The 22,244-nt window shown below is 41.7% G+C and overlaps 1 protein-coding gene across 20 annotated transcripts in view; it reads right to left on the bottom strand.

The window, feature by feature from the left end:
• Positions 1–1,500: 1,500 nt before the first annotated feature.
• The window catches only part of LOC146553686 (muscleblind-like protein 1), a 45,796-nt gene continuing 25,052 nt past the window's right edge, over positions 1,501–22,244 (bottom strand). For 4 of the 20 annotated variants that reach the window (XM_085255634.1, XM_085255632.1, XM_085255631.1 and 1 more), the window contains exons 3-12: positions 12,827–13,042; positions 12,437–12,655; positions 10,765–11,004; positions 9,733–9,786; positions 8,344–8,497; positions 7,422–7,457; positions 6,669–6,760; positions 6,151–6,195; positions 5,322–5,393; positions 1,501–5,141 (exon numbers count right to left, since the gene is read on the bottom strand). In XM_085255634.1, coding sequence (XP_085111760.1) covers positions 5,337–5,393; positions 6,151–6,195; positions 6,669–6,760; positions 7,422–7,457; positions 8,344–8,497; positions 9,733–9,786; positions 10,765–11,004; positions 12,437–12,655; positions 12,827–13,042 — 1,113 coding nt within the window. In that variant the 3' untranslated portion in view covers positions 1,501–5,141; positions 5,322–5,336. Of the gene's footprint in view, positions 5,142–5,321; positions 5,394–6,150; positions 6,196–6,668; positions 7,458–8,343; positions 8,498–9,732; positions 9,787–10,764; positions 11,005–12,436; positions 12,656–12,826; positions 13,043–22,244 lie in introns of those variants that run through there. The other 16 variants (XM_085255636.1, XM_085255638.1, XM_085255639.1 and 13 more) reach the window with 16 other exon arrangements.

Below are 22,244 nucleotides of genomic sequence, written 5' to 3'. Positions count from 1 at the left end.
TAAGGTTAGGATATGTATTTTTTTAAAAATTGCAATCCATTCTTCATTTGCAGCATTTAAATAACCTTGATCAGATTTGATGGTTTTGTTACAGACTTTTAAAAAGTGTTTTGCTTTTCTTTTACAAATGTGGGGATTCAATTGTGTTAAAATGTACAAAACAGTGATGTCATGTTTTGTGACGAGGACCCAGGCACAGAGAGACTTGATGAATTTAAGAATCTTATGATTTAATAAAGAAATTTGCAGACTTGCACAGAGATGGTAAAATTATGATGACTGATAACGGAAACGAAGACAACGGAGGACGAGGACAGGGAGGAACAGGGGTTTAAATGCACCAAGGAGACAGTCAGAGAGAACTCAGGACAACTGGAGACATTTAAGGATGCAGGGACTGACAGAGACAGGGAAGAAGTCTCATCGTGACGAGTAAAGTTTATCTTGCCTGGCTGGGCAGTGCTCAGCACCCCCAAAGCTCTGATCCTAGAATCGCCCCTGGGTCACAGGAAGTACAAATCACACAACACTGTTTTTAAAGCCTAAATCAACATAAATAAGACACATATGTTCAGATAGAAACCCTTAGACTGTCCACAGTTACATAAAACACCCATCTCGCTCTCTGTTGGGTAACTTATGTAATGTGAAACTGTTTTGGGCTCCTGTTGATACCAATTCCTCCTGCTGTCTGCTTCTGAGTAAACAATGACCACAAGTTAGACCCTTGGACAAATTCAGGGAATACTGACTTACATGCTGGCTACAGTAGTGCAGGTCTTAGTGGGGTTTCCTGGATAATTTGCACAGAAACCAAAAAACTGATAACTCTTATGCACCAATAAGGTGTCTGTGAGCCCAGAGTTGGAACCTCTGACCGCATCAGTGGCTGAGGGGCTACTACAAGTCCACCATTGATAGATAGATGGAGCTCATGGAACCTATCCACATCCAACTTCCCCCATTTGCTTTTAAACCTGTCCAAATACAGGCTACTTCTTGAAAGTCAAGAGGAAGCAGGAAAGCTGTGCACCAGCTCTGTGTTAGCTGCAAGGTATCTGACATGTGGAACACAGCAGGGCTAACTATGGTGAGATTTAAATTATAAAGTGTGCAAACATCTTCCTGTTAGGTGCTCGGGAACTACATGCACTAGGAAGCACAGGTCTTTATGTGAGATTATATAGGTGTCATTCAAAAGCACCACTATCATTTCTGACCCAGATAATACACGCGATCTCATGAAAATCGCCTTGAGCATAATTAATGCAACCTTCAACATGTCATATATTGCTCTCCACGGAGCTGCTCCAGAATTGTTATCTTGATTGCCTGAACCCTTGAGAAGAAGACAGCTGTAATGACTATAAGCTGTCCTCTTCACCTAAGAAATCCCTGCTAAAAGTGAAATCAGATGATGAGTTGATTTGATTTTGCATCACTTGAAATTTCCACCTTTGTGGCATTCGCTCACATCGATGCAGAGAACCACACAGAGGGTTGCGTGAGCAAATCAAATATTGTTTTATTCAGATTTTTTTTTTCATCCATACAGCAAGAGTCAATTAACAATAAAATGTGCATAAACAAATATGAAGACAGAATAGTACATTATTGTGTGGCAACTGTTAGCAAATACATAACTGGGTGGGTGCACTTACAAGTAAAAAGCAGTCAAAGCGTACATGTGCGCCCAGCAGGGAAGCGAGACCTCGGTTGCAGCCTGAAGACTGAACGTGTGGTTTGGAGAAAATGGTGCTTTGGTTCTGTAGCAACTATACAAAGCAGCCTCGAGTCAGAAACACATCTGATGTTGTCTGGCGACTGTTACATTCATTTTTTTAAAGACTAAATTTGCCAAATAAGCATTTGGTGTGATGAGCCTTCACCTGCTGAGTGCACAGCTATAAGAGCAGGAACAACTGCCCCGTGAGTCAGCGTGGACTGTAATTATACGGCTATGAGAATGTATCCGGGGGGTGGATGAGTGCTAATGTTTTCTCATTCTTTAAATAACAAGTTTGCTTGGACAATATTTTATTTTAATCACACAAGAGTAAGATGACTTGTTCTAAAGTATCACTTCTTCCCACTGTGGATGTTATCTACTGCATGGATAATTTGAAAAACAAAGAACAAATGTTGTGTATTCTGTAGTCTGAAGGTGTTATCTTATTACCTTACATATCTATCTTTTGTTTACGTGTTTGTACTTTTACATGCAGTCAAATCAAACTATAATAGAATACACATTTTTGACAGGTTCATGTATCAGCTGTACCATGGGAGCAGCAATACTGCGTGACCAAGTCCAACACATGGTATATGAATGTTACTGGATATGTCATCCTACAAGAGGGGTGGAGTTAGCATGATATGGGGATATCTACTCCCCTACAACATTCCCTGGCAATACTAGCCACTTATAAAATAAGACAAAAAGCGCATAGCTTTCTCTGAATGCATTGGCCAAGAAACTAGTGCCCTTCTTTGCAAGCATTTTTTTTCTTTTAGCTGGTCTTCTAATTTAAGAATTTAAATTAATCTAACAAAATTCCTTATAATTATAGATCTTTTTTTATTCAAAATAATATCTCAATATGATACACATTTTTTTCTCTGTTCATTTGACTATATACAGAAGTGCAAAAAGACAACCTTCGTCCCTTAGGTTCGAACTCATAATCTGCAGCATTTCTGATTCCTCGGGAAAACAGACGCCTCTGCTTCCTCGCTCCTAATCTCGCTATCTATCGAACATCCGAACACCCGTCAAATCTCAATGCTCGTTTTGGCCTGACATTCAGGGCAAACTTAAGAAATATTCAAACAAAAACAAAATTACATATCTCTTTGAAATGGATACAGTAGAAAATAATTTTTACTCTAAAACATGGACAGTCTGAATTTCAGTACAATATAGTATTTTCAAACATGATCTCGACATGTTACAAGGAAAAATTTAAGTTGGTTAAAATAGTTTTTGTGTGTGTGTGTGTTTGTGTTTGATTTTTTTGTTGTTTTTTTCTTGTTAAACTCAGAGACCGCTGCCGTGCAGCAAATCAATTGATCTCGTTCCTCGTATCAAAAAGTCTTCTCATCAACAACAACAACAAAAAATTAACTGACAATGTAACACAACTGAAAAAGACATCCAGCTATATGAATGAAGTGAATATTTAAAACTAACACATTATCATTTATATGGTTTGAAAAAAAGTTATGAATGTCATTCTACCTCAACATCTACAACGGCTATATCAATGTTGTCAAGTAATATATAGTAAGGCAAAAACAAAACAACAACAAAAAAAGAAAAATAATCTAAAACTACATACATCAAATAGATTCAAATTCTTAAGTAGTACATAACACATAAGTTCAATGAAATTTAAGAGAGTAATTGTTATTGTTACAGAGCGAGAGAGAGAAAAAAAAGATCATAAGCGGCATGTGAGAGAACTATAAAACATCATTGGTGTTCTTTACCTGCACGGTGATTGAGAGTACATTTGATTGGGCGAGGACCCATTAACTGTAATCTAAGGCTTTGTTAGGTACATTACAATCGGTAAAGACACGCTGCTGTGAAAAACATAAATCAAGACACATGAATGAAAGATGATAAACCTTTTTCCTTAATTGTTTCAGCCTCTGCAGAGATGTCTCTGTATTCACCCACAGTGGATAAGTTTGAGAGAAAAAAAACAAACTGTGCTTTGGTTTCCATAGTCAGATCTATGCGTGGATGAAAACCTTTGTGTTTTTGCATGAGATACAAGGCAAACGTTTGAACGTGTTGTACTTCCTCAGAAAATCAAAAATGAAAGTTCACTTGGGATGGGATGTGAAATTAAAATATGGCGACTGGACAAATAATCGTTCAAGTGCACATGTGACCTACTAGACCTTTGGGCTTGTTGTTTAAAGTTCGCATCCACACATGGCTCAACAGTGCTTCTTGGGAGACACAGTTTAAGAGCTGCTCCTCTTTACAAGAGGGGGAAACATGGTAACGCAATGTCAATTGAAGCTACACCCTCTACTTTGCCAGGCTTTAGAGTCAATGGACTTGTCCAGCGACTTAATTCCAAGAAGGAAAAACAACACTAGTCTATGAAAAAGAGTTATGACAAACTTTAGAAAAACCCTCCATTACTGATTCTAAACAAACAAAAAGGAACAAAAAAAAACATCAAATACCAAACAAATTGATTTGGCAAGAAACCCACTTCTAAAACTGATTAATTTGAGAAAAGAAAAAGTTAAAAAACACTCACAATGGAGATTTTTAAAAACAAAACAATACAAAAAAAGGAAAAAAAAAGAGCCATACAAAACTTTTACCTTCGGTAAACAAATAACACTGCTGAGATAACACTCTGGTTTTAGCTGTATGGCCTTTATAGCACATAACGAGGTGAGAAAAGCTAGCCTGGCTGTGCTTTCAAGGTACACAGGTATGTTGGTTTACCCAGAACATTCATATGTCCAAGACCCTCATGTCAACATCTAGTTTCACTAGTAGCTGTAAAAACACAATACTGTACATGCCTAATTCATTTGGCGAATAAAATCCTGTTAAAATCATTGTGCCTTTCAGATTTCAATTCAAATTCAAGGTGCATGTTTGCATTACTCTTGTAAACGCTGAAATATGGCTATCAATTAAAAAAAATGAAAAATAATAATAATAATAAAGCAGAACAAATAAAAAAGGAAAGGAAATCTTGGTCTACTATTGTACCAGCACTTGATGTCGTCTCATGTAACAACGCTCTTGACCTTCTGTGCATGCGGTAATAATAATAATAACTAGAAGAAACTGAGTGCTATGATTCAATCCGACACAGAGGTATCATGTGAACGTTTCCCCCGCAGAGGGGGGGAGAGAGACACGCCGACCCTGGCAACAAGATATGCTCTTCTCTCAGCTGGATGTTGAATTTGACAGCAAATTCTTCTTGACATTGATATGTGGGAAGATGGCACAGATCATGTGTTGTACCCTTGATGTTTTCACGTGTGATGAGACGTGGCAGACCCTCCTTGTCCCACTGCTTGACATTCTGAAGGTTATGTACATAAAGGCTGAACTCTTTTTTTTTGGCTTGGACGGTGCCAGCACACATTCATTTGATCTGCAAGAGACGGTGGATTTAGCTTAAATCAAACTGATGGTAAAGTGTGGTTAGAAGCTCTGTGTGCATACAAATTCAAGGGAAACTTGAAGCAGATAATATGAGTCACACAAATGGAGAAAAAAAACCAAACAACTTGTGATGAATAGAGAAAATGTGAGGGTTGAAATAGGAACTCACTGTTCTTGAGAGGAACTACATCTGAGTCAAGTACTTGTGACTACTCAGATGATCTGCAGATATTATTGGAATCTGGGGATAGAACAACAGACAAGAGATCAAATGAAGGATGCTGACGCGAAAACGGACAAAGCTGAGGCTGGCCGGCGCAAATAAGTACAGATCAACATATTTTAACATCATCTCCTCGCATTAAGATGAAGTTATTGCTGGAAAAAACAAAGACAAATATGACAAGCTGGGGAAAAAAAAGCAATTTGGCTACAGTTGTGGCACAACTGATGCAGACACTTCTGGATAGCAGGGAGAGAGGAGGAGTAAAAGGAAGGGAGACACGAGGTGGGAGTTTGGGGCGGGGGAGGTGGATGGGAAACTGTCAGTAAGGTGGCTTCCCCCATGCAAATCTAAGTCCTCCATGTTGTTGACCTGCACGCCTCGGTAAAATGCATAAAACTAGTCCAGGATGAAGAACAGCTGCATAATGGTTCATCTCGACTGTTCATCAATCTTGTTTAATGGAAACCTATGATTATGCAATGCAGCTTGCTGCTTACAAAAAAACGCCTCCAACAGAACTGAACTTAAACACGCAGCAAGTCATCTTACAGACTGATTTTATAACTTTTTTTCCTGACATTAATAATGAGTATGTCCAGCTTTTTAACACAAAGAATATGGTAAAGCTTTGCTTTACGTGCTGGAAGAAGCAGCAGAAAAAAAAGAGAGGAAAAAAAAAAAGCAAAGCACCAAAGGGCACAGATAGCAACTATTGCACAAGCTGTGCAAATGGCTCTAAAAATGTGGGGAAAAAACACTGCCTCATACATACCAATTGCATGTATTCGTTGGAAGCCAACTTTGATAAGGAAGAGTCCTCAAAATGGGAAAGGACAAAAATCGAGGTTACAATGAGGACACACATTAAAATACAATACAGCATGTTTTTGTTGTTGTTGTTGTTGTTGTTTGCTCTTTTTAAACACAGGTATATAATCTAAGAAAAAGAGTTATAGTTAAAATGGACAAGTACTACTAGTTTATAGCACTGCTTGTGTTCACAAAACTTTATGTTGGACTGTAGTGTAGGCCAACAAGAGGGAGTCCTGCTGTTTACCCCTTGCATTAACACACAAGCATTCCCAGATTATCCATGTGCACTGAGATAGATAGATAGATAGATAGATAGATAGATAGATAGATAGATAGATAGATAGATAGATAGATAGATAGATAGATAGATAGATAGATAGATAGATAGATAGATAGATAGATAGATAGATAGATAGATAGATAGATAGAGAGGGAGAGAGGGAGAGAGGGAGAGACTGAGGAGGTAGAGGTGCAAACCTGATTGGTGGAGGCAGTTGCGAAGGGAACGCTTGTGGCAGATGTGGTGGCTGCAGACACAGTGGCTGGAGTACCACCGTGCATCATGGGAACTTTTTTGGAGGGAAAATCATGTAAGCAAAAAATATACAGGAGGAGCAGTGTAGCCACATACACACCAGGCAAATGAGGGAAGGAGAAGGAGAGAGAGAGGAGGTCAGAGAAGGGTTCGATTTAACTGGTTCCCTTTCTTCCCTCTGCCAGCACTGATAAGGATCAAACAGTCTGAGATCGCAGTCTGGCAGCAGCAACTTACTTCCATATTTGCATGTAATAATAGTAAACTGCTGCTGTACTCTTCCAGTAAAGAAAAACAAAAACTAGAATGTGGCAGAGGGAGACAAAGGTCACCACTCTAACAAACCCCCCTCAGTTTTGTTTAATGTTTTCAAAGGGTTTCTACAGGTGTCAGGTTAAACTAGCCAAAAGCCAAGTTTAGAACGAGCATGAGGACAAGTGTGGTCGAGCAATATATACGGCAGAGAGGTCAAAATAACGAAGCTCAGTTAAACCATGAGGATGTTTTTATACATGAAATAAACAACATTTATATAAAACATTATTTGCTTTTGCCTCAAATCACGGAACCAAAGGACTGACTCTCAGGTCACCAAACAAAAATGCTTACAAATTGTCTATGAACACAACAAAGTACATTTCACTAAAACTGCGACTCAAACAAACAACAACTAAAGAAGGAAAGCCGGGACCTACCAACGCTGGCTGCAGGTGTCATGCACAATATTGAGCCTGTCCATCATGCAGTGCAACAGGAAGTGGATTGGATAGGGAAGAGAAATCAAAACAGCCCATCACAAGGTTCATTAGAGCGAAGGGAGAGATAACGTGGGGGAAAAAAAGGTTAATATCTCTTGGACACAGACATCAGTGATTGGAAAAGGCGAAGAGGTAAACTCATCATCAGAAAACCAGTTAATTAAGTGAATCTACAGTTTCATCTTTGGTGCGAATGACAGAGTGAGAGCAGGGCTATGAGTGTAACTACAGAGCATTAAACATTACGTACATACTCTAAAAAGAAGTGAGAGGAACAGCAGATGTGTGCAGAAGCCAGACTCTTCAAACTGGTGTTTGTTACCAGATACCATTACCCAGCCCCATTCATCCCAGCCCAAGCCGAAGCCCCTCTTCGAAATATGAGTGATCACACCGTGAAAAGTCTAACAACCTACTAAAAAAAAAAAACTAAACTAATACAAATTATTTGGATTACTAGTATTCATACCTATCATCCTGGGCCTGCATTTAATATGGGGTGAAGGTAGCTATAAAGAATTATATTAAGGCAATTAGTTGACAGATTGAAATAGTAACCCATTTTAATACCTACTGGCCATGCAAAGCCGGACAAAGCATAAAGCACATTTTTTCAAAGCTCTCTTTTAACACTGAAATACACACATGCAATCCCTGCAAGCCTAGATTAAAATCTAGAGTTATCACTTGCCTATTTTTTTTTTTTTTAAATCCCTCTTTATAAAAGAAAAACAAAATCTGCTCTGTACTGCAATCTACCACTCTGTCCGACCCCAGCCAAGCAGGAGCCAGGTTAGACTGATCCAGGCATCCACTCAGTTGGTAAGAGCACTTGTTGTGGTCGCTTTGGGAGCCATACCTGATGGGAGGAAAGCAGCCTGCTGCTGAAACTGCATGCTGGCCAGGGCCTGTTGGTACTGGAGCATGCCGGTGTTAAACACGGCAGAGGCCCCGTTGGCCTTCTCCAGGGCTGCCCGCTTTGGCAGGGGAGCCATGACACTAGGGGCGATGCCCTGCCCATCCAGAAGGAGGGAGGTCAGTGAAAAGGAAAATAAAAAAGCCAGAGAGAGACAGAGGTTAAAAAAAAAAAAAAAAGAGGAAAAAGTAAGACAGAGAGAGAGAAAGAGAGAGAGAGGGTGTGTTGAAAGAGGCAAAAACAGGAAAGAAAACAAAAGAAGGTACATACGTTAGAGGACATCCGAGGAGCACTGTCACAACATCCTTGTGTGTACAACAATAACAATATCATTATATCATCAGTAGCAAGCAAGCAGCAGTCTGACACAAGTACTACACAAGCAGGAGCATGGTGCCTACTGGAGCTACTAGCTAACAAGCATTCATATGTTCATTACATTGGATTGTTAACTCTGCAGTCTTAAGGCTGACTAAGTGCAACATAAGCAAGCATTAACTATTAAAACAATAAGGCTACTAACAAGTGGTGTAACAGGTAAGAAGCACAGAGAAAAGGGAGGCTGCACTGCTAGCTCCATGATAAACTGTGTAAGCATGTTTAAGTGATGGTTCACTCGCAGACAAAAACGTCAAAAATGGTCTTAGGCCAAGGGACGTAACTCAGAAAGCGGATCCCTGCTGTTTAAAAACCATGAGTGCTCTCGCGTGCGGGCTTCATCTTGGCTTGAGGCCATTCTTGAGGTCTGAATATCCGTGACAACATTTGGTGATGGAGTGAACTATCATTTGAACTGTAATAATCTGTTACGGTGGGATCACTCCTGTATGGTTTTAAAGGCTTTCCCTCTTAGCCCGCTCACCACCACCACCATCACCACCCCCACCCTTATCCATCTGACATGCACTAGCGACACAGACATGCACACATTTGATTGAGCTGCTCCACAACACTGAACACTGACTTAAGACGTTACACTGAAGCCATGCCACCGTTTATAGAAATTCTACTTCCTTAGCCCTCACTGACTGTTGTTAGAAAAGCTACGGGTGATGAACTGATTGTGGCTCCGAGAAAAATGACGCATTTAGACTTGGTGCTTGAGGTGATCTGTACAAGAAGAAAAGCTGTTTTGGATGCGACCGTTGGGTTTTTTTTGTAACCCCGGAAAGCCACAATCACTTTATCACAGCCAATCATGACAGATCAACAAGAGGAAAAGACAGACATTGCACTGAGACAACAACAACAGAAATAGCTAGGTATCATTGGTTAAAACACTGCGCTACAACAAAGCCACATGCCAAGCTAAAAGGTGAAAGGTCATAGTACCAGGTCAAAGGTTGCGTCGAGGGGTCGCTTCAGTGATTTGACAGCCGACTGAGTCTTAATTAGCAGGCAGCGAGCACATGATGGCAATGGGCCAATGGGGTTCAAGCGCATTAACATAAACCAGCAAGCAGAGGTGCATCATGGGGGCAGCAGTGCAGTTTGGGTATAGGTGAGAAAAACAAAAACAAATAAAAAAACAAATCATTGGAATGCAAATATACAAGGGGATAACAGGACTAAGGCATGCACAGTGTGGACACTAGCTCTACTGCTCGACAGTTAAATGATCATCAGGAATCGATGACAGCTACTCATCTACATTAGTCATTGTCACACAGAGATGGATGAATATAGCGAGGAGAAAAATTATTCAACCATTACTGTAAGCGATTCTCAGTGACTGAACAGGAAATCATATGGAAGCACATATTCACAGGTTTCCATTTCACTGTGCACATCAGTCAGGTTCACATTGCAACGCTTCACCCCGAGCTTTCTGTTTCGCTACGTCAATAAAAGCATGTAGAAAACACTTTGATCAGCACTATTATTCACCCGTGCTGTTACTGTAAGACAGGACTGAAAGCACAATGAATCCTTTATAATAATGTCAAGAGGAAGAGAAGTTATAGGTAAGGAAGCACAGAAACAATGGAGTCACAATTAAGGCCAGGCCATCAGAGACAGAGACAGAGAGGAACTGGACTCTCTACTCGTGTTCTGCGATGATAGAAAAAGGAACAACAATCAAAAAAAGGCTTAGCATGGGAATAACGAAGCTACTAATGCACTATTGTCCGATCCTTCTTCTTATCATCCAGATATGAGCAGGTTTCACCTACATGAACATGCAGACCTTTAAGGTTGGCCTGGCAAAAGCAGAACTGAGAACGCTACATTATACCAACCAGGAAGGTTACGCAAGTTGAGTACGAAACACAGAACACATCTGCTCTACAGTCGCTAACCCTAACGTAAATATAAAGCCAGTTGTGTGGGTGGTAAATGAGTGTGCTTCTGCAGACTGCTCACCATGGCTGCGGCGGCTGTGGCCTGGTTCACCTGGTGCTGGGCAGCCTTTATTTTGGCCTGCAGGTGAGCCGGCGGGTGGAAGTACTTGCACTTTTCTCGGGAGCACCGACCCTTGATGTAGTCCATGCATACAGTGACGGTGTTGTCGTTGGTGTCGATCATAGTGCTGTCTGCGGGGTGAGCGAAGCGACAGTCGTTCTCCCCCCGAGAGCAGTTGCCCCTTTGATACTCCCGACAGACCTACAGACAAATGGGATGAGGCGAATGATAACGTGCAGGCTCCATGTCCAAATTCACCACCGCGGGAGAAAACGTTGTACAGAATATTTATATGAGATTTATTTATTTATTTTTAATTCAAACCTTATTTAACCAGGAAAAATAAGACCTTTGAGATAAAAAAAAATCTATTTTACAAGAGTGTCCCAGCTAAGAAAAGGCTCAGTCCAACAATAAGTCGCATAAAAAACTAACACACACACATCTGCCAAATCCACCCAGGCAAAAAATAAAACTAAAACACAAAAACAACCAAAATCTATAAAGTTCACTGTCAATAAAAATGATGACCTTAGTAAAAGTAATAGTCTATGTCCAGTTCACTTAAAATTGCCTTAAATTCAGATTACACAGAAAAAAAATCCTGTTTTATGCACTAAAATCTCAAATATTAATATTATAATACAAATTGAAGTGATTTGATCTAAACCAGTTAACCCGTGAAATTCTTTCAGCCTGTGCTGAGCCTTCCTCTATCCATCATCACAAGATATATCTGGATACTTCCTGTTCAACTATTAGTGAGATCCTGTAATGCATTCAGAAAGGTCCACACTATGTTGAACCATTTCTACATTAACACAAATACGTATAATCTCATAATACATTTTATCCCCTATACACAGCTATGTGTTGCATCTCAGACATTTGTAAGTACGAGAGACACCAGAGGGCAGCACTTTCTTTTAAATTAGGCACACATAACGGCTGTTGCTTTCCTGACATCAACTCTGCCTTACTCCTGTGAGCGTTTCAGCAGTGTGTGACTGAACATGCTTTATACCGCGCTATGCTACTTTTGTGACATGATGCTATTAAACACACAAAACTGCTATTTTAAATGGTGGCTGTGTGATATTGACACATAAAAGGTGCTATTTAACGACAACGTGACAAAAGTGTAATTTTAGTGCGGTTTGTATACGTTGAGCGCTGATTATAGCTTCAGCACTCTCTTCTAAATAACACGCCTCTGTTGTTATGCTCGTCTTGTGCCATTGTGTGAAACGCAATGAGCGAAAGCACCATCTCCACGGGAACTTAATTGAGATGCAGTTCATCAGGATTATACGAGTGATAAACCGATGACATTTCATCACAGTTTATCAACCTGTTTTTTATTTTCTTTCAGTTTGGTTTCTACTTTGCATAATTGCACCAGCTATTATAATTCAATTCCGTTTCAGAAACTGTTTATGCAAATCAAGTAAGGGCACCATTATTCTTATGCTTGTTAAGCTGCTTGCCATCAATATCTGTCTTGTTTACAGGCTCATTATCATTGAGGTTAACTCTACTCTGACTAACAAAGAGATACACCACGAGGAAGAGTTTGTAATGGAAAGTTTTTCATAGAAGAGATGAGATCACACTCAGTCAGTTTGTGTTTTACCTCAAGTCTGTCTGTTCTCAGCAGTTTCTGGGCTGCAGCGGCAGCGTTGGGGACTTGGCTGACTGCAGGGCTGGAGGCCATGAGGACAGGGGTGCTGGGCAGGATCTCTGGAGGCATCAGGCTTGGTGACACAGGGCTTAAGTAGGGATTAAAGGCTGCAGCTGCAGCTGCTGCTGCGCTTGCATTGGTGGCCAGGCCTGGTGTCACCGAGAACATCGGCTGGAGCAAAACAAAATAAAGGCAGAGGAATTAAAGGACAGCGGGGAGCGCAAACTGCGATCTTTCCGTAAAGACACGCACTGACATGAAGGGGACTCAAAAGACGGGAAAGAGCCACGCAGACAAGAAGGAGCCATATATGTGTGAGCTTTTACATGTACGTAATCTCACCGTGGGCAGTAGCTGTGGTGTGTTCATACGTGTGTGTCCTCTCACCATAGGTGGTAGCTGCGTGCCAGGCATCATGGCATTGGCGAGCTGCATCTGTTGGGCGAGCATGGCCATATTCTTCTGCTGGATCAGATTGTTCCTGCCATTGATCTCCAGTTGGGTCTTTAGATGGGGAGGAGGGTGCAGGTACTTGCAATTCTCCCTGGAACAACGGCCCTGAGAGGAGTGGAGAGAAGTGACAGCATTTAACGCCAGATTCAGAAAGATGCTTATATGGCAACAGGGTACAGACAAACATTATTGACTTTATATTGACTTTAAATTGATCAGCTGGAGTAGTTTGCCTGTGCCAAAAATTCGCAGATTTCAGCGTTTTAAGGTTTATGGCAACATTCTTTTATTGGAATTGACGCTGATTTACATCAACAGTTATTGGTGCCTAATGTCTTGGCAGCTACCAAACTGGCCGTTATAAAATTTGTATAGACATCCATAGTCTTGAGTAACAACTGTGAGGATCGCCAGCTCCTGTACGATTGTCACGATGCCAAGGTTTACCCAGGTAATTGGCCTAACAACCAAATACCTGCTAAACTAATGTCATTCCTAACACTCTCGGCTTGGTGAGGGTGCTAAACATTATATCAGCATTACTTCAAGGCTTGGCAGACTAAAAAAACCAAAAAACCTCTCATTATTCACAAGGGGTCACCACAGCAGCATGGTGTGTTTGATTTGGCAGAATTTTTCAATCCAGACACCCTAAAGGGATTTGTGTCTCCTCGTAGATCTAAACAAGCTTTCACTTGTAAACCTTGTAAACCACTACACTGCGCACCACCTTTTGCATGTAACAATAAAATGTGAAAAATGAACACATGGTGCATGTTCAATCTAGTTACACCATGACCAGATGGCGGCGCGCACAGACGCAGCGGCCCGGAGCTCCTACACTTTTGTCGGGGACCAGGAGGCATACAGTGCTGCCAGGGCCAACCTGAGAAGAGGCATCAAGACTGCCAAGCAGCAGCACAGGAGGCGTATCGAGGCCAGGTTTGAGAACAACACAAACCCAAGGGAGGTCTGGGAGGGCATCAGGGCTATCACGGACTACAAAAGAAGAACACCATCACCCTCAGCCGACAGTTCTACTCTGGCCGAGGATCTAAATCTCTTTTATGCCCGTTTTGACAGGGAGAACACCGACCCTGTCCTGTCCCCTCTCCCCTCAACCGACCCTGCTCCGGTCCTGAGCACTCATGAGCTGAGGCGTGTGTTCCGGAGCACTAACACCAGGAAGGCGGCCGGGCCGGATGGAGTGCTGGGCCGGGTGCTAAAAGACTGTGCTGCGGACCTGGCGGACATCTTCCCCTCTATATATAACACCTCGCTGTCCTGTTCACTGGTACCATCCTGTTTCAAAGCAGCAACCATCGTTCCCATCCCAAAACAGTCAAATGTCACATGTCTGAACGATTTCAGACCTGTGGCACTCACCCCCATTCTCGCCAAATGCCTGGAGAGACTGGTCATTAAACACATCAGAGCTGCTTTTCCACCATCCCTGGACTCGCACCAGTTTGCATACAGGGAGAACCGGTCAACCGAGGATGCGATCGCCACAGTGCTGCACACATTACTGAAGCACTTGGAACACAGGAACACCTATGCACGGCTCCTCTTTGTAGACTACAGCTCGGCTTTTAATACCATCCGGCCATACAAACTCCGTCCCAAACTCCACCAACTGGGACTTAACTCCTCTCTGTGCAACTGGATTGTGGACTTCCTCACTAACCGTAGACAGAGTGTCAGAGTGGGTAAGAACACTTCTTCCACCCTTGTGGTCAACACCGGTGCCCCTCAGGGGTGTGTTCTGAGCCCTCTGCTATACACTCTCTTCACCCATGACTGTATTTCCTCCTGCGCGTCCAATCTCATTGTTAAGTTTGCAGATGACACCACAGTGCTCGGACTTATATCCAACAATGATGAGACAAACTATAGGACAGAGGTGCAACAACTAGAGTCATGGTGCCACGACAATAACTTGGTCTTAAACACCAAAAAGACCAAGGAGATCATTGTAGATTTCCGGAAGAGGGGTCATAACAACCATCTGCCTCTCTTCATTGGCAGTGAGGCGGTGGAGAGGGTGAGCAGTTTTAAATTCTTGGGGGTAACTGTGACCGAGGACCTGTCCTGGGGCAACCATATCACCTCAGTTGCACGGAAGGCCCAACAGCGCCTCTACTACCTGAGGAGACTGCGGAGCGCACACATTCCCAGATCTCTGATGTTGAACTTCTACAACTGTGCCATCAGCAGCGTTCTGACGTATGGATTTCTAGTGTGGTTCCCCAGCTGCACCAAGGCCGATCAGCAAGCACTCCAGCGGGTGGTGAAAGAAGCTGGCAGAATTATTGGAACAAGTCTGCCAGAGATCAGTAATATCTTCCCCACTCGCTGTCTGAGGAGGGTGCACAGTATCCTGCGGGACCAACATCACCCTGCGCGCCACCTTTTCCATCTGCTGCCCTCAGGGAGAAGGTACAGGTCTATACAGGCCAGAACATCCAGACTGGCCAACAGCCTGTATCCACAGGCTGTGAGGCTCCTGAACTCTCTGCCCCCCTCTCACGGACAATAACCATATCCAACTTCTTAATAGCAATGAACTGGTCTGCATTGGTGCATCATATCTTTATTCTCTTCCCCCTCCTGCCCCCCCCCCCCTCTTTCTTAAATAGATAACTATCATATCTGATATCATATCTCACAGTACAATAATATTGAATGGGTTGCATTGTTGTATTTTGTCATGTTTCTCAGGTCTTTGTCTGAATTTCTACGAACATTATTGCTAAGGATTGTCTTATTGCATTGGAGTCACACTGGGTTAAATATGTACACTTGGGTTTTAAGGGGTATTTATTATTTTCTTCTTTTTTTTGGGTTGTATGGAAGCCCCAAACGCAATTTCATTGTTCTTGACAATGACAATAAATAAATAAATACTAAATACTAATACTAGTGAAATCCTGCATCCTTGTTTATAGCTACTTCAACGTCAGACACTCAGTTTCACATTGGGTCTGGCCTGAGTCTATCACTAATTGTTAACAGCTTGCTATTTCTGCCAGTCCCAGCTGGGACATGTGTGTATGTGTACACTAGCCCCAGGAGGTCAACTGATGCTGCGCTGCTTTTCTCCAGACATCCAGCTTGGCTACATGTCTAAATGGTGCTAAAAATACCGTCCACTCATATGATCTGTCTATATTATATCAGCAGTCATCCGGAGGTCACGCTTCAAAGCCTCTGAATAATAATCTAAGACAGGGATCCCTTTCTGCTGCCTGTTGCGAGTATCCAATTATATATTCAGTCTGGAGAGGAGTAGTCTAGGAAAAGGTCTGACACACTCAAGCGCATTCTTGTGCAGGCAAGAATGCATATGCATTAATGCATGCACATTGGGGTCAGGTTCCTCTAACAGGTGGCAGATGTATGTCACGCAAACATGAGAGCGCGCACACAAAACACGTCCGCAGTTTAGGAAAGGCGCGTATTTCCTTTCAGCTCTGCGGTACAGCTGATCTGACTGTGCTCTCCCTCGCTGACAGAGCTGACCCCACTGGGATTCATTTCTATACTCTGTCATGACTTCATCTCACTTTTCCATCTCCTTTGCTTTCACTGACACTGGAGCACCGGACAGGTGCAAAGGAAACAGGAAGGAGCACTGAGGGGAAATTTAATGGCAGGGGGTCCTTTTGAAGGTATTTTGTTGTATCCACTTGTCTGAAATTGTGATCTCAAGTTCTACTTGGAGCTCCTTTTAAAATGACAGCAGATTGTGTTGCAGATAGCTGGTTAAGAGCAATTAAGACAGATGCATGGACTATGACTACCTACACGTCTCCCTTATGCTCTGTGCCTGCTATCTTCTCTTCTGCTTAGATAACAAAATGGAGCGCACAGATAAGGGGCCTGATATTTTCATTATTTCTCTTTTTATATCAAAAATCTGATGAACAGCTATGAGACAGCACTGTGTCATTCAGAAAATGTGTTAAACTTGCTATGAAATTCTAGCAGTGATAGCAGAGAGTAAAGATTTGCTAAAGTTGAATAAAAATGAACATAGGACTCATTTATTTAGTGAGAAGACAAACAGACACAAAGACAGAGCCATAAAAATGGCTTATGCAGATTAGCTATTCACATTTTATGTCACACAGTGTCAATGAGTCAAAAAATGTGTGGCTATTTCCTAATGCGCAGGGCAAAATAGATGTTTGAATCAACTTAAAAGTTTCATACTGATCTAAAACACATTATACTCTTTTTCTTTTTTTGTTTTTATTCCTTTCTGTCATGATCCTGGGTCTGTTGACCCAGCGTTTTGAGTTTTAGTTTATGTAAGCCCGTCAGGTTTCCTAAGTTCATTTGTTATCATGCCTAGGTGTTTCTAGTTCTTATTATTTCCCCCTCGTGTTTCCAACTATGTTAAATCTCCCCTGCTCTTCATGCGTTTCATGTCTGTGTCTTACGTTGTCAAGTTCGGGTTGTCATGTCTATGTCTCTTTATGTTTCCTGTTTTATTGTGAAGAGGTCTGGTGTTTCTGTGTTCATCGTGTTCAGTTTTACTCTCCCACGGTGACGTCATTATGTTCATGTGTGCCAGCTGTTTCCCCATGTGTTCCCACTTCCCTCATCATCCTGTGTGTATTTAGTCCGTGTGCTTTCAGTCATTTGTTGTCAGGTCGTCTGCTCATCCATGTCTCATCCCCAGGTACCCATGTCAGTTCACTATGGTTAAGCTTTTTCATGTTTTGTTATTAGTTCACCCAGTTTAGGTTATTGTTTAGTTTTCACCGATGCCCGATTATTTTTACCCTCATTGCTAGCCTCAATAAACGGCTTGTTTTGTTTATCCACACTACGTTTTGGTCTGCGTTTGAGTCCTCCTCTGCAACACATACGGTCTGGCTGGGGCAGACCGTGACACTTTCATCTTTTATATAGATGTGTCTTTGAGCAACTGTTAGCCCATGTGCTCAAACATCTAGGACAGGCCAGGCTATCCGGTTGTTCAGTCTGACGTCACTAGCCGTGTCTGGGTCTAAACTCCGCTGCAGGTCCATATATCAAACGATCACTATGGCATTACTGAGAGTTGAAAAACTGTCTAAAGTCTTTCATCTTTAATAAAATGATCAGCGTTCTGCTCTACCAGGTGTAAAAATTGAGTTTAACATCCAGGCATCCATGAAAACAGAATTTATGACATTTAACGGAGTTAGAAGTTAGCAGGAAGTTAGCTCGCTAGCTTCTATCTAAATACAATATAGCATGTCCTGACTGCAGGGTTTTGGAAACAAATTAAAACGTACAGCTCTGTTATCACTTCCAGCATAAATGAAGACAGAAAACTAAACAGCAGTGACGTTTGCAGGGTTACTGAAGTTTGGCTAGCTGGTATATAATGATGTGCTACGTGACCGCTAGCGACACAGCTATGTTAGCATAATATAAACAAGCTAACTTTTTTTCCACTCGATAAAAGTTACCGTGAGTGTTCTCGGTGGTCAGGAACAAATGTAATGGCATGGCAGGATGCTGTAAAAGGACCAAACTTCAGCCAGGAGAACAACTGAGATAATCCATCCACAATACGAGGTTAGTCATTCATATACTGCTGCATGGGCTGGGCTGTAGTTACATCCTAAGGTTTTAAAAACTGAGCTTAAATAAATGATTAGTGGTAATAAAAGCCGAGGGAGGTCAACAGGGATCACCGACTGTTTTAGGAGCTTTTTGAGATCAAATAGAAGAAAATACATAACATTAAACATGTTAACAACACAAAAGCCATATTAAACGCAGACTACTTTAGACCCGGAAGTAGGATTCGTCGCGTCATCACTGAACAACCGGATATGTTAGCTGAGCTGGCCTCGACAATTCTGACACATTCAATTCATTCATTTTGAATTCGCATTCAGTTTTATTTATATAGTGCCAAATCACAACAACAGTCACCTCAAGCTGTTTTATATTGTAAGACAAAGACTAAACAACCCCTCATGAGCAAGCACTTGGTAACAGTGGGAAGGAAAAACTCCCTTTTAATAGGCAGAAACCTCCATATAATCAGCCCAAGGGAGGAGTGGCCATCTGCTGTGACCTGTTAGGATTAAATGCAGAGTGCTGTATAAACACAAAGTCAGTGGAAAAAGGTGAATGAAGAAGAAACACTCAGTGCACCAGCAGCCAAGGACTATTGCAGCATAACTATGGAGGATTCAGGTCACATGATCCAGCCCTAAATATATACTATCAAAAAGGAAAGTTTTAAGTTCTTAAAAGTAGTGTCTCCAGAAATCTAAACTGGGATAGGCCTGAAAGCCTCCCATTCTACTTTTAAATGCCCCAGGCACCACAAATTAACCAGCAGTCTGAAAGTGAAACGCTCTATTGGGGTGATATGGTACTATGAGATCTTTAAGATAAGGTCTGAATATTCAAGACCTTAAATGTGAGGAGAAGGATTTTAAATTTGGCACTAAGGTGTGTGTTCAAAAAAAGAGGAGCTGAAAGCAGGTTCTAATAGCACTCATCCAGAGAGTGACAACAACATCCAGAGAGGGGAGGGAGAGTGTGTGTGTGTGTGTGTGTGTGTGTGGGTGTGGGTGAGGGGTAGGTGAAGCGGGGTGGTTGTAAAGGCATAAAAGATCATGTTGCGCTCACCTCATATGACCTCAACCGTCAACTGCTGGATTTGTTATTGCAGTTTTGTATATGGACGTGTTTTTGTGTTAAGGCGGGCAGAAAATAAAATGCTGCTTTGATTTTTAGTTCAATCATTTTGAGAAAAGAAAATGTCATCAACCATCACTAGCAGCCATTTTGAATTTAAAAAAAGCAGGTCACATAAGAGAAAGCACTCTGATCGCATGGAGAGAGAGACGGAGAGCGTAAAATGAAAGTCATGGTGACTCAACGGCTGTAACAGTGAAATTTTAGAAGTTGCAGAAGTGATCAGTTTAGACCATTGCGAGCTGTCGCAAGCAGGGTGGGAAGAAAAAAAGAAAAGAGATGCAGACAGGGATGAGAGGAAAACGTAGCCCCTCGCGTCGTGTTTTTGTCTGTTACTGTGACATCACCAGCCTCGAGGAGCAGCTACAGATGGTGTCCACGGCAACAGAGCAGTCAGACACTTCTCCTCTAATACACAGTGACTCCTGAAATCCGCCCGATCGCTGCCAGAGAGAGAAGCTCGCCAAAGGAAACGCTACAGATAGAGCTTGCCCTGCAGCCACGACTAGTTAAGGAGCATCTTTCACTGCTTGTCTGCGTTTCCATCGCGAAAAAATTCAAACTATGTCGACGAAAGATAGATACATCACCTCCGATAATTCTTATCACTGACCAGCTCTTTCGACTCCACCATGGGATCTCAGTCTGAGCAGGACATTGCACTGTCTCATGATAATGACGGGATTTAAGGATAATTATGCAAATCAAACGTGGGCTGGGCTATGGAAGCTTCAAATTCTTCTTTTTATGGATTTTTCATAATACCTGATAATGAGTGAATAGATGAGTTTGTCACTGCTTCATGCAAGACATGTAAAAACAATCAAAAATGATTCATCCACATCATTAGCTGTTTCCCTCATTCTCTTTCCCTAGAATCAGTGTAGGCTGATGAGCAGAGGGCATATTTGTCTTCATTGTTCAAAGTGTGTTTCAGGAAAGTGCTTCCAAGTTCAGGTGATAAGAACTATGAGGGGGGTTAAACTACATATTATAGGTCATGATTTAGTAGAATAATACGACGTTAATACAGCGGGGCTTTTTCACCAAGCAGCCGCTGCACTACTGAACTTTCCCTGCCTTCTTTAAGTTCAATCCAGGCCATGTTTTATTTTAATAGTGAGAGTCTGCACTTCCCCCGGTGAGCTCAGACTTGCCAAAATCCAGGCCAAACTGGGAACAATAATCCCACTGGCTACTGGGCAGGCTGTTTGATGATAAGTTGCAATAACATGTCCCACCCTGAGCGCACTCTCTTCTAGCTCTCTGTCTCACACTCGTAGACACACACCCAGCTTTGGTGATTGTGTGGGATTTAAACAAACAATGAACCAATGAGTAAAGAATGCTGGGTGGGGCTGTATCCCATCCTTTTAAGGAGCACACGTGAAGCATGCAGCAAGATGTTGCACTGTGCATGTGCGCGAGCCAGCAAGAAGGAGGGAAACACGAGACAGGTGAAGAAAAACGTCTCTACCGTGAAGACTATAGTTAAAAGTATTCAGTAAAATGGGGGCTTTTGTATCCATTTGACTTGCAACCTTTAAATATAGTTTGTTATAAAAGTCTGAATGGATTAAGGCCGAAAAACCAGATCATCTCTGAACTGCTGCTACATTATGAACTGTCCACACATGTCTTAGACGAGCCAGCTATTCTTGCATGTGGCACAGCTAAACAGCGATATGCAGCATTCAGTTATAATTCTGCTCTTTTCAGGAAAACGCCTGCAGAAAACAGGTAAACTGTAACTTCAAGGTCTTTTAAAGTGAGGCTAAGGAGATTCCTAGCTTTATTGTTTTTGGTTTTATTTTATTTTTCTAACATATTCAACATGGTCACTTGATTGTTTCAGTTTTTACTGTCTTATTTCTGGTATCAACGTTCTGATTTAGTGACAGCCCTACTTGGTAGGTTTACATTTCGTATATGTCAAGATGCAAACATCAGCGGAACCACTCAGTCTCCAGTTTATTAAACTTTTTCAAAGATTCCCCTAAAGGTTAAAATTTAATCAACTGAAACAGTGATTCTGTTTGGACTATATTTAACCCAGACTAACTATATGTTTGCCAGATGCTAGTGAAATAGGAGCTGGTCTATATTTTTTATAGTTCAAATTTTGTAATTTAAATACATCACAATCACTTGAATTCATTTTGTGATCTTTTGGTATGGTGTCCCTGAGAGGTAAAACGCCACTAAAGAACACAAAGCACAATGGACGCGGTTTTGGGGAGACAATTACGTGACTGACGAGCTACAGAAGTGACAGAAACCGAAGCACGTGAAAGACTGCACTGAGACACGTTTAAAAGAAGCAGAGGACTCATCTGAGATGTGTGTTTTAATCACATGACTCAGATGATACTGTAGACACATGTTTGCTATTATCCGTTTACTGTTAGCTTGTCATTTGCGCAGCTGGTCGATCAACACTTCTGTTGTATTTGTCCTCTCAGGGCCACTGTACTTTGGCCCCCTCAAAAAAATAACTGGAAACTCTGCAGCATAATTTCCTGAGGACATCAATCTGTCCAAACTTTTACTAAAAAAATAAATACCTAAAAACAAACACACAATATTCTAGTTA

This window comes from Mchenga conophoros, linkage group LG18 (genome assembly GCF_057382185.1).
Source record: "Mchenga conophoros isolate Kocher_MC1m ecotype Shallow Benthic linkage group LG18, M_conophoros_male_GT1.1, whole genome shotgun sequence".
Lineage (NCBI taxonomy): Eukaryota > Metazoa > Chordata > Actinopteri > Cichliformes > Cichlidae > Mchenga > Mchenga conophoros.
This window is presented reverse-complemented; position numbering and strand designations above follow the sequence as displayed.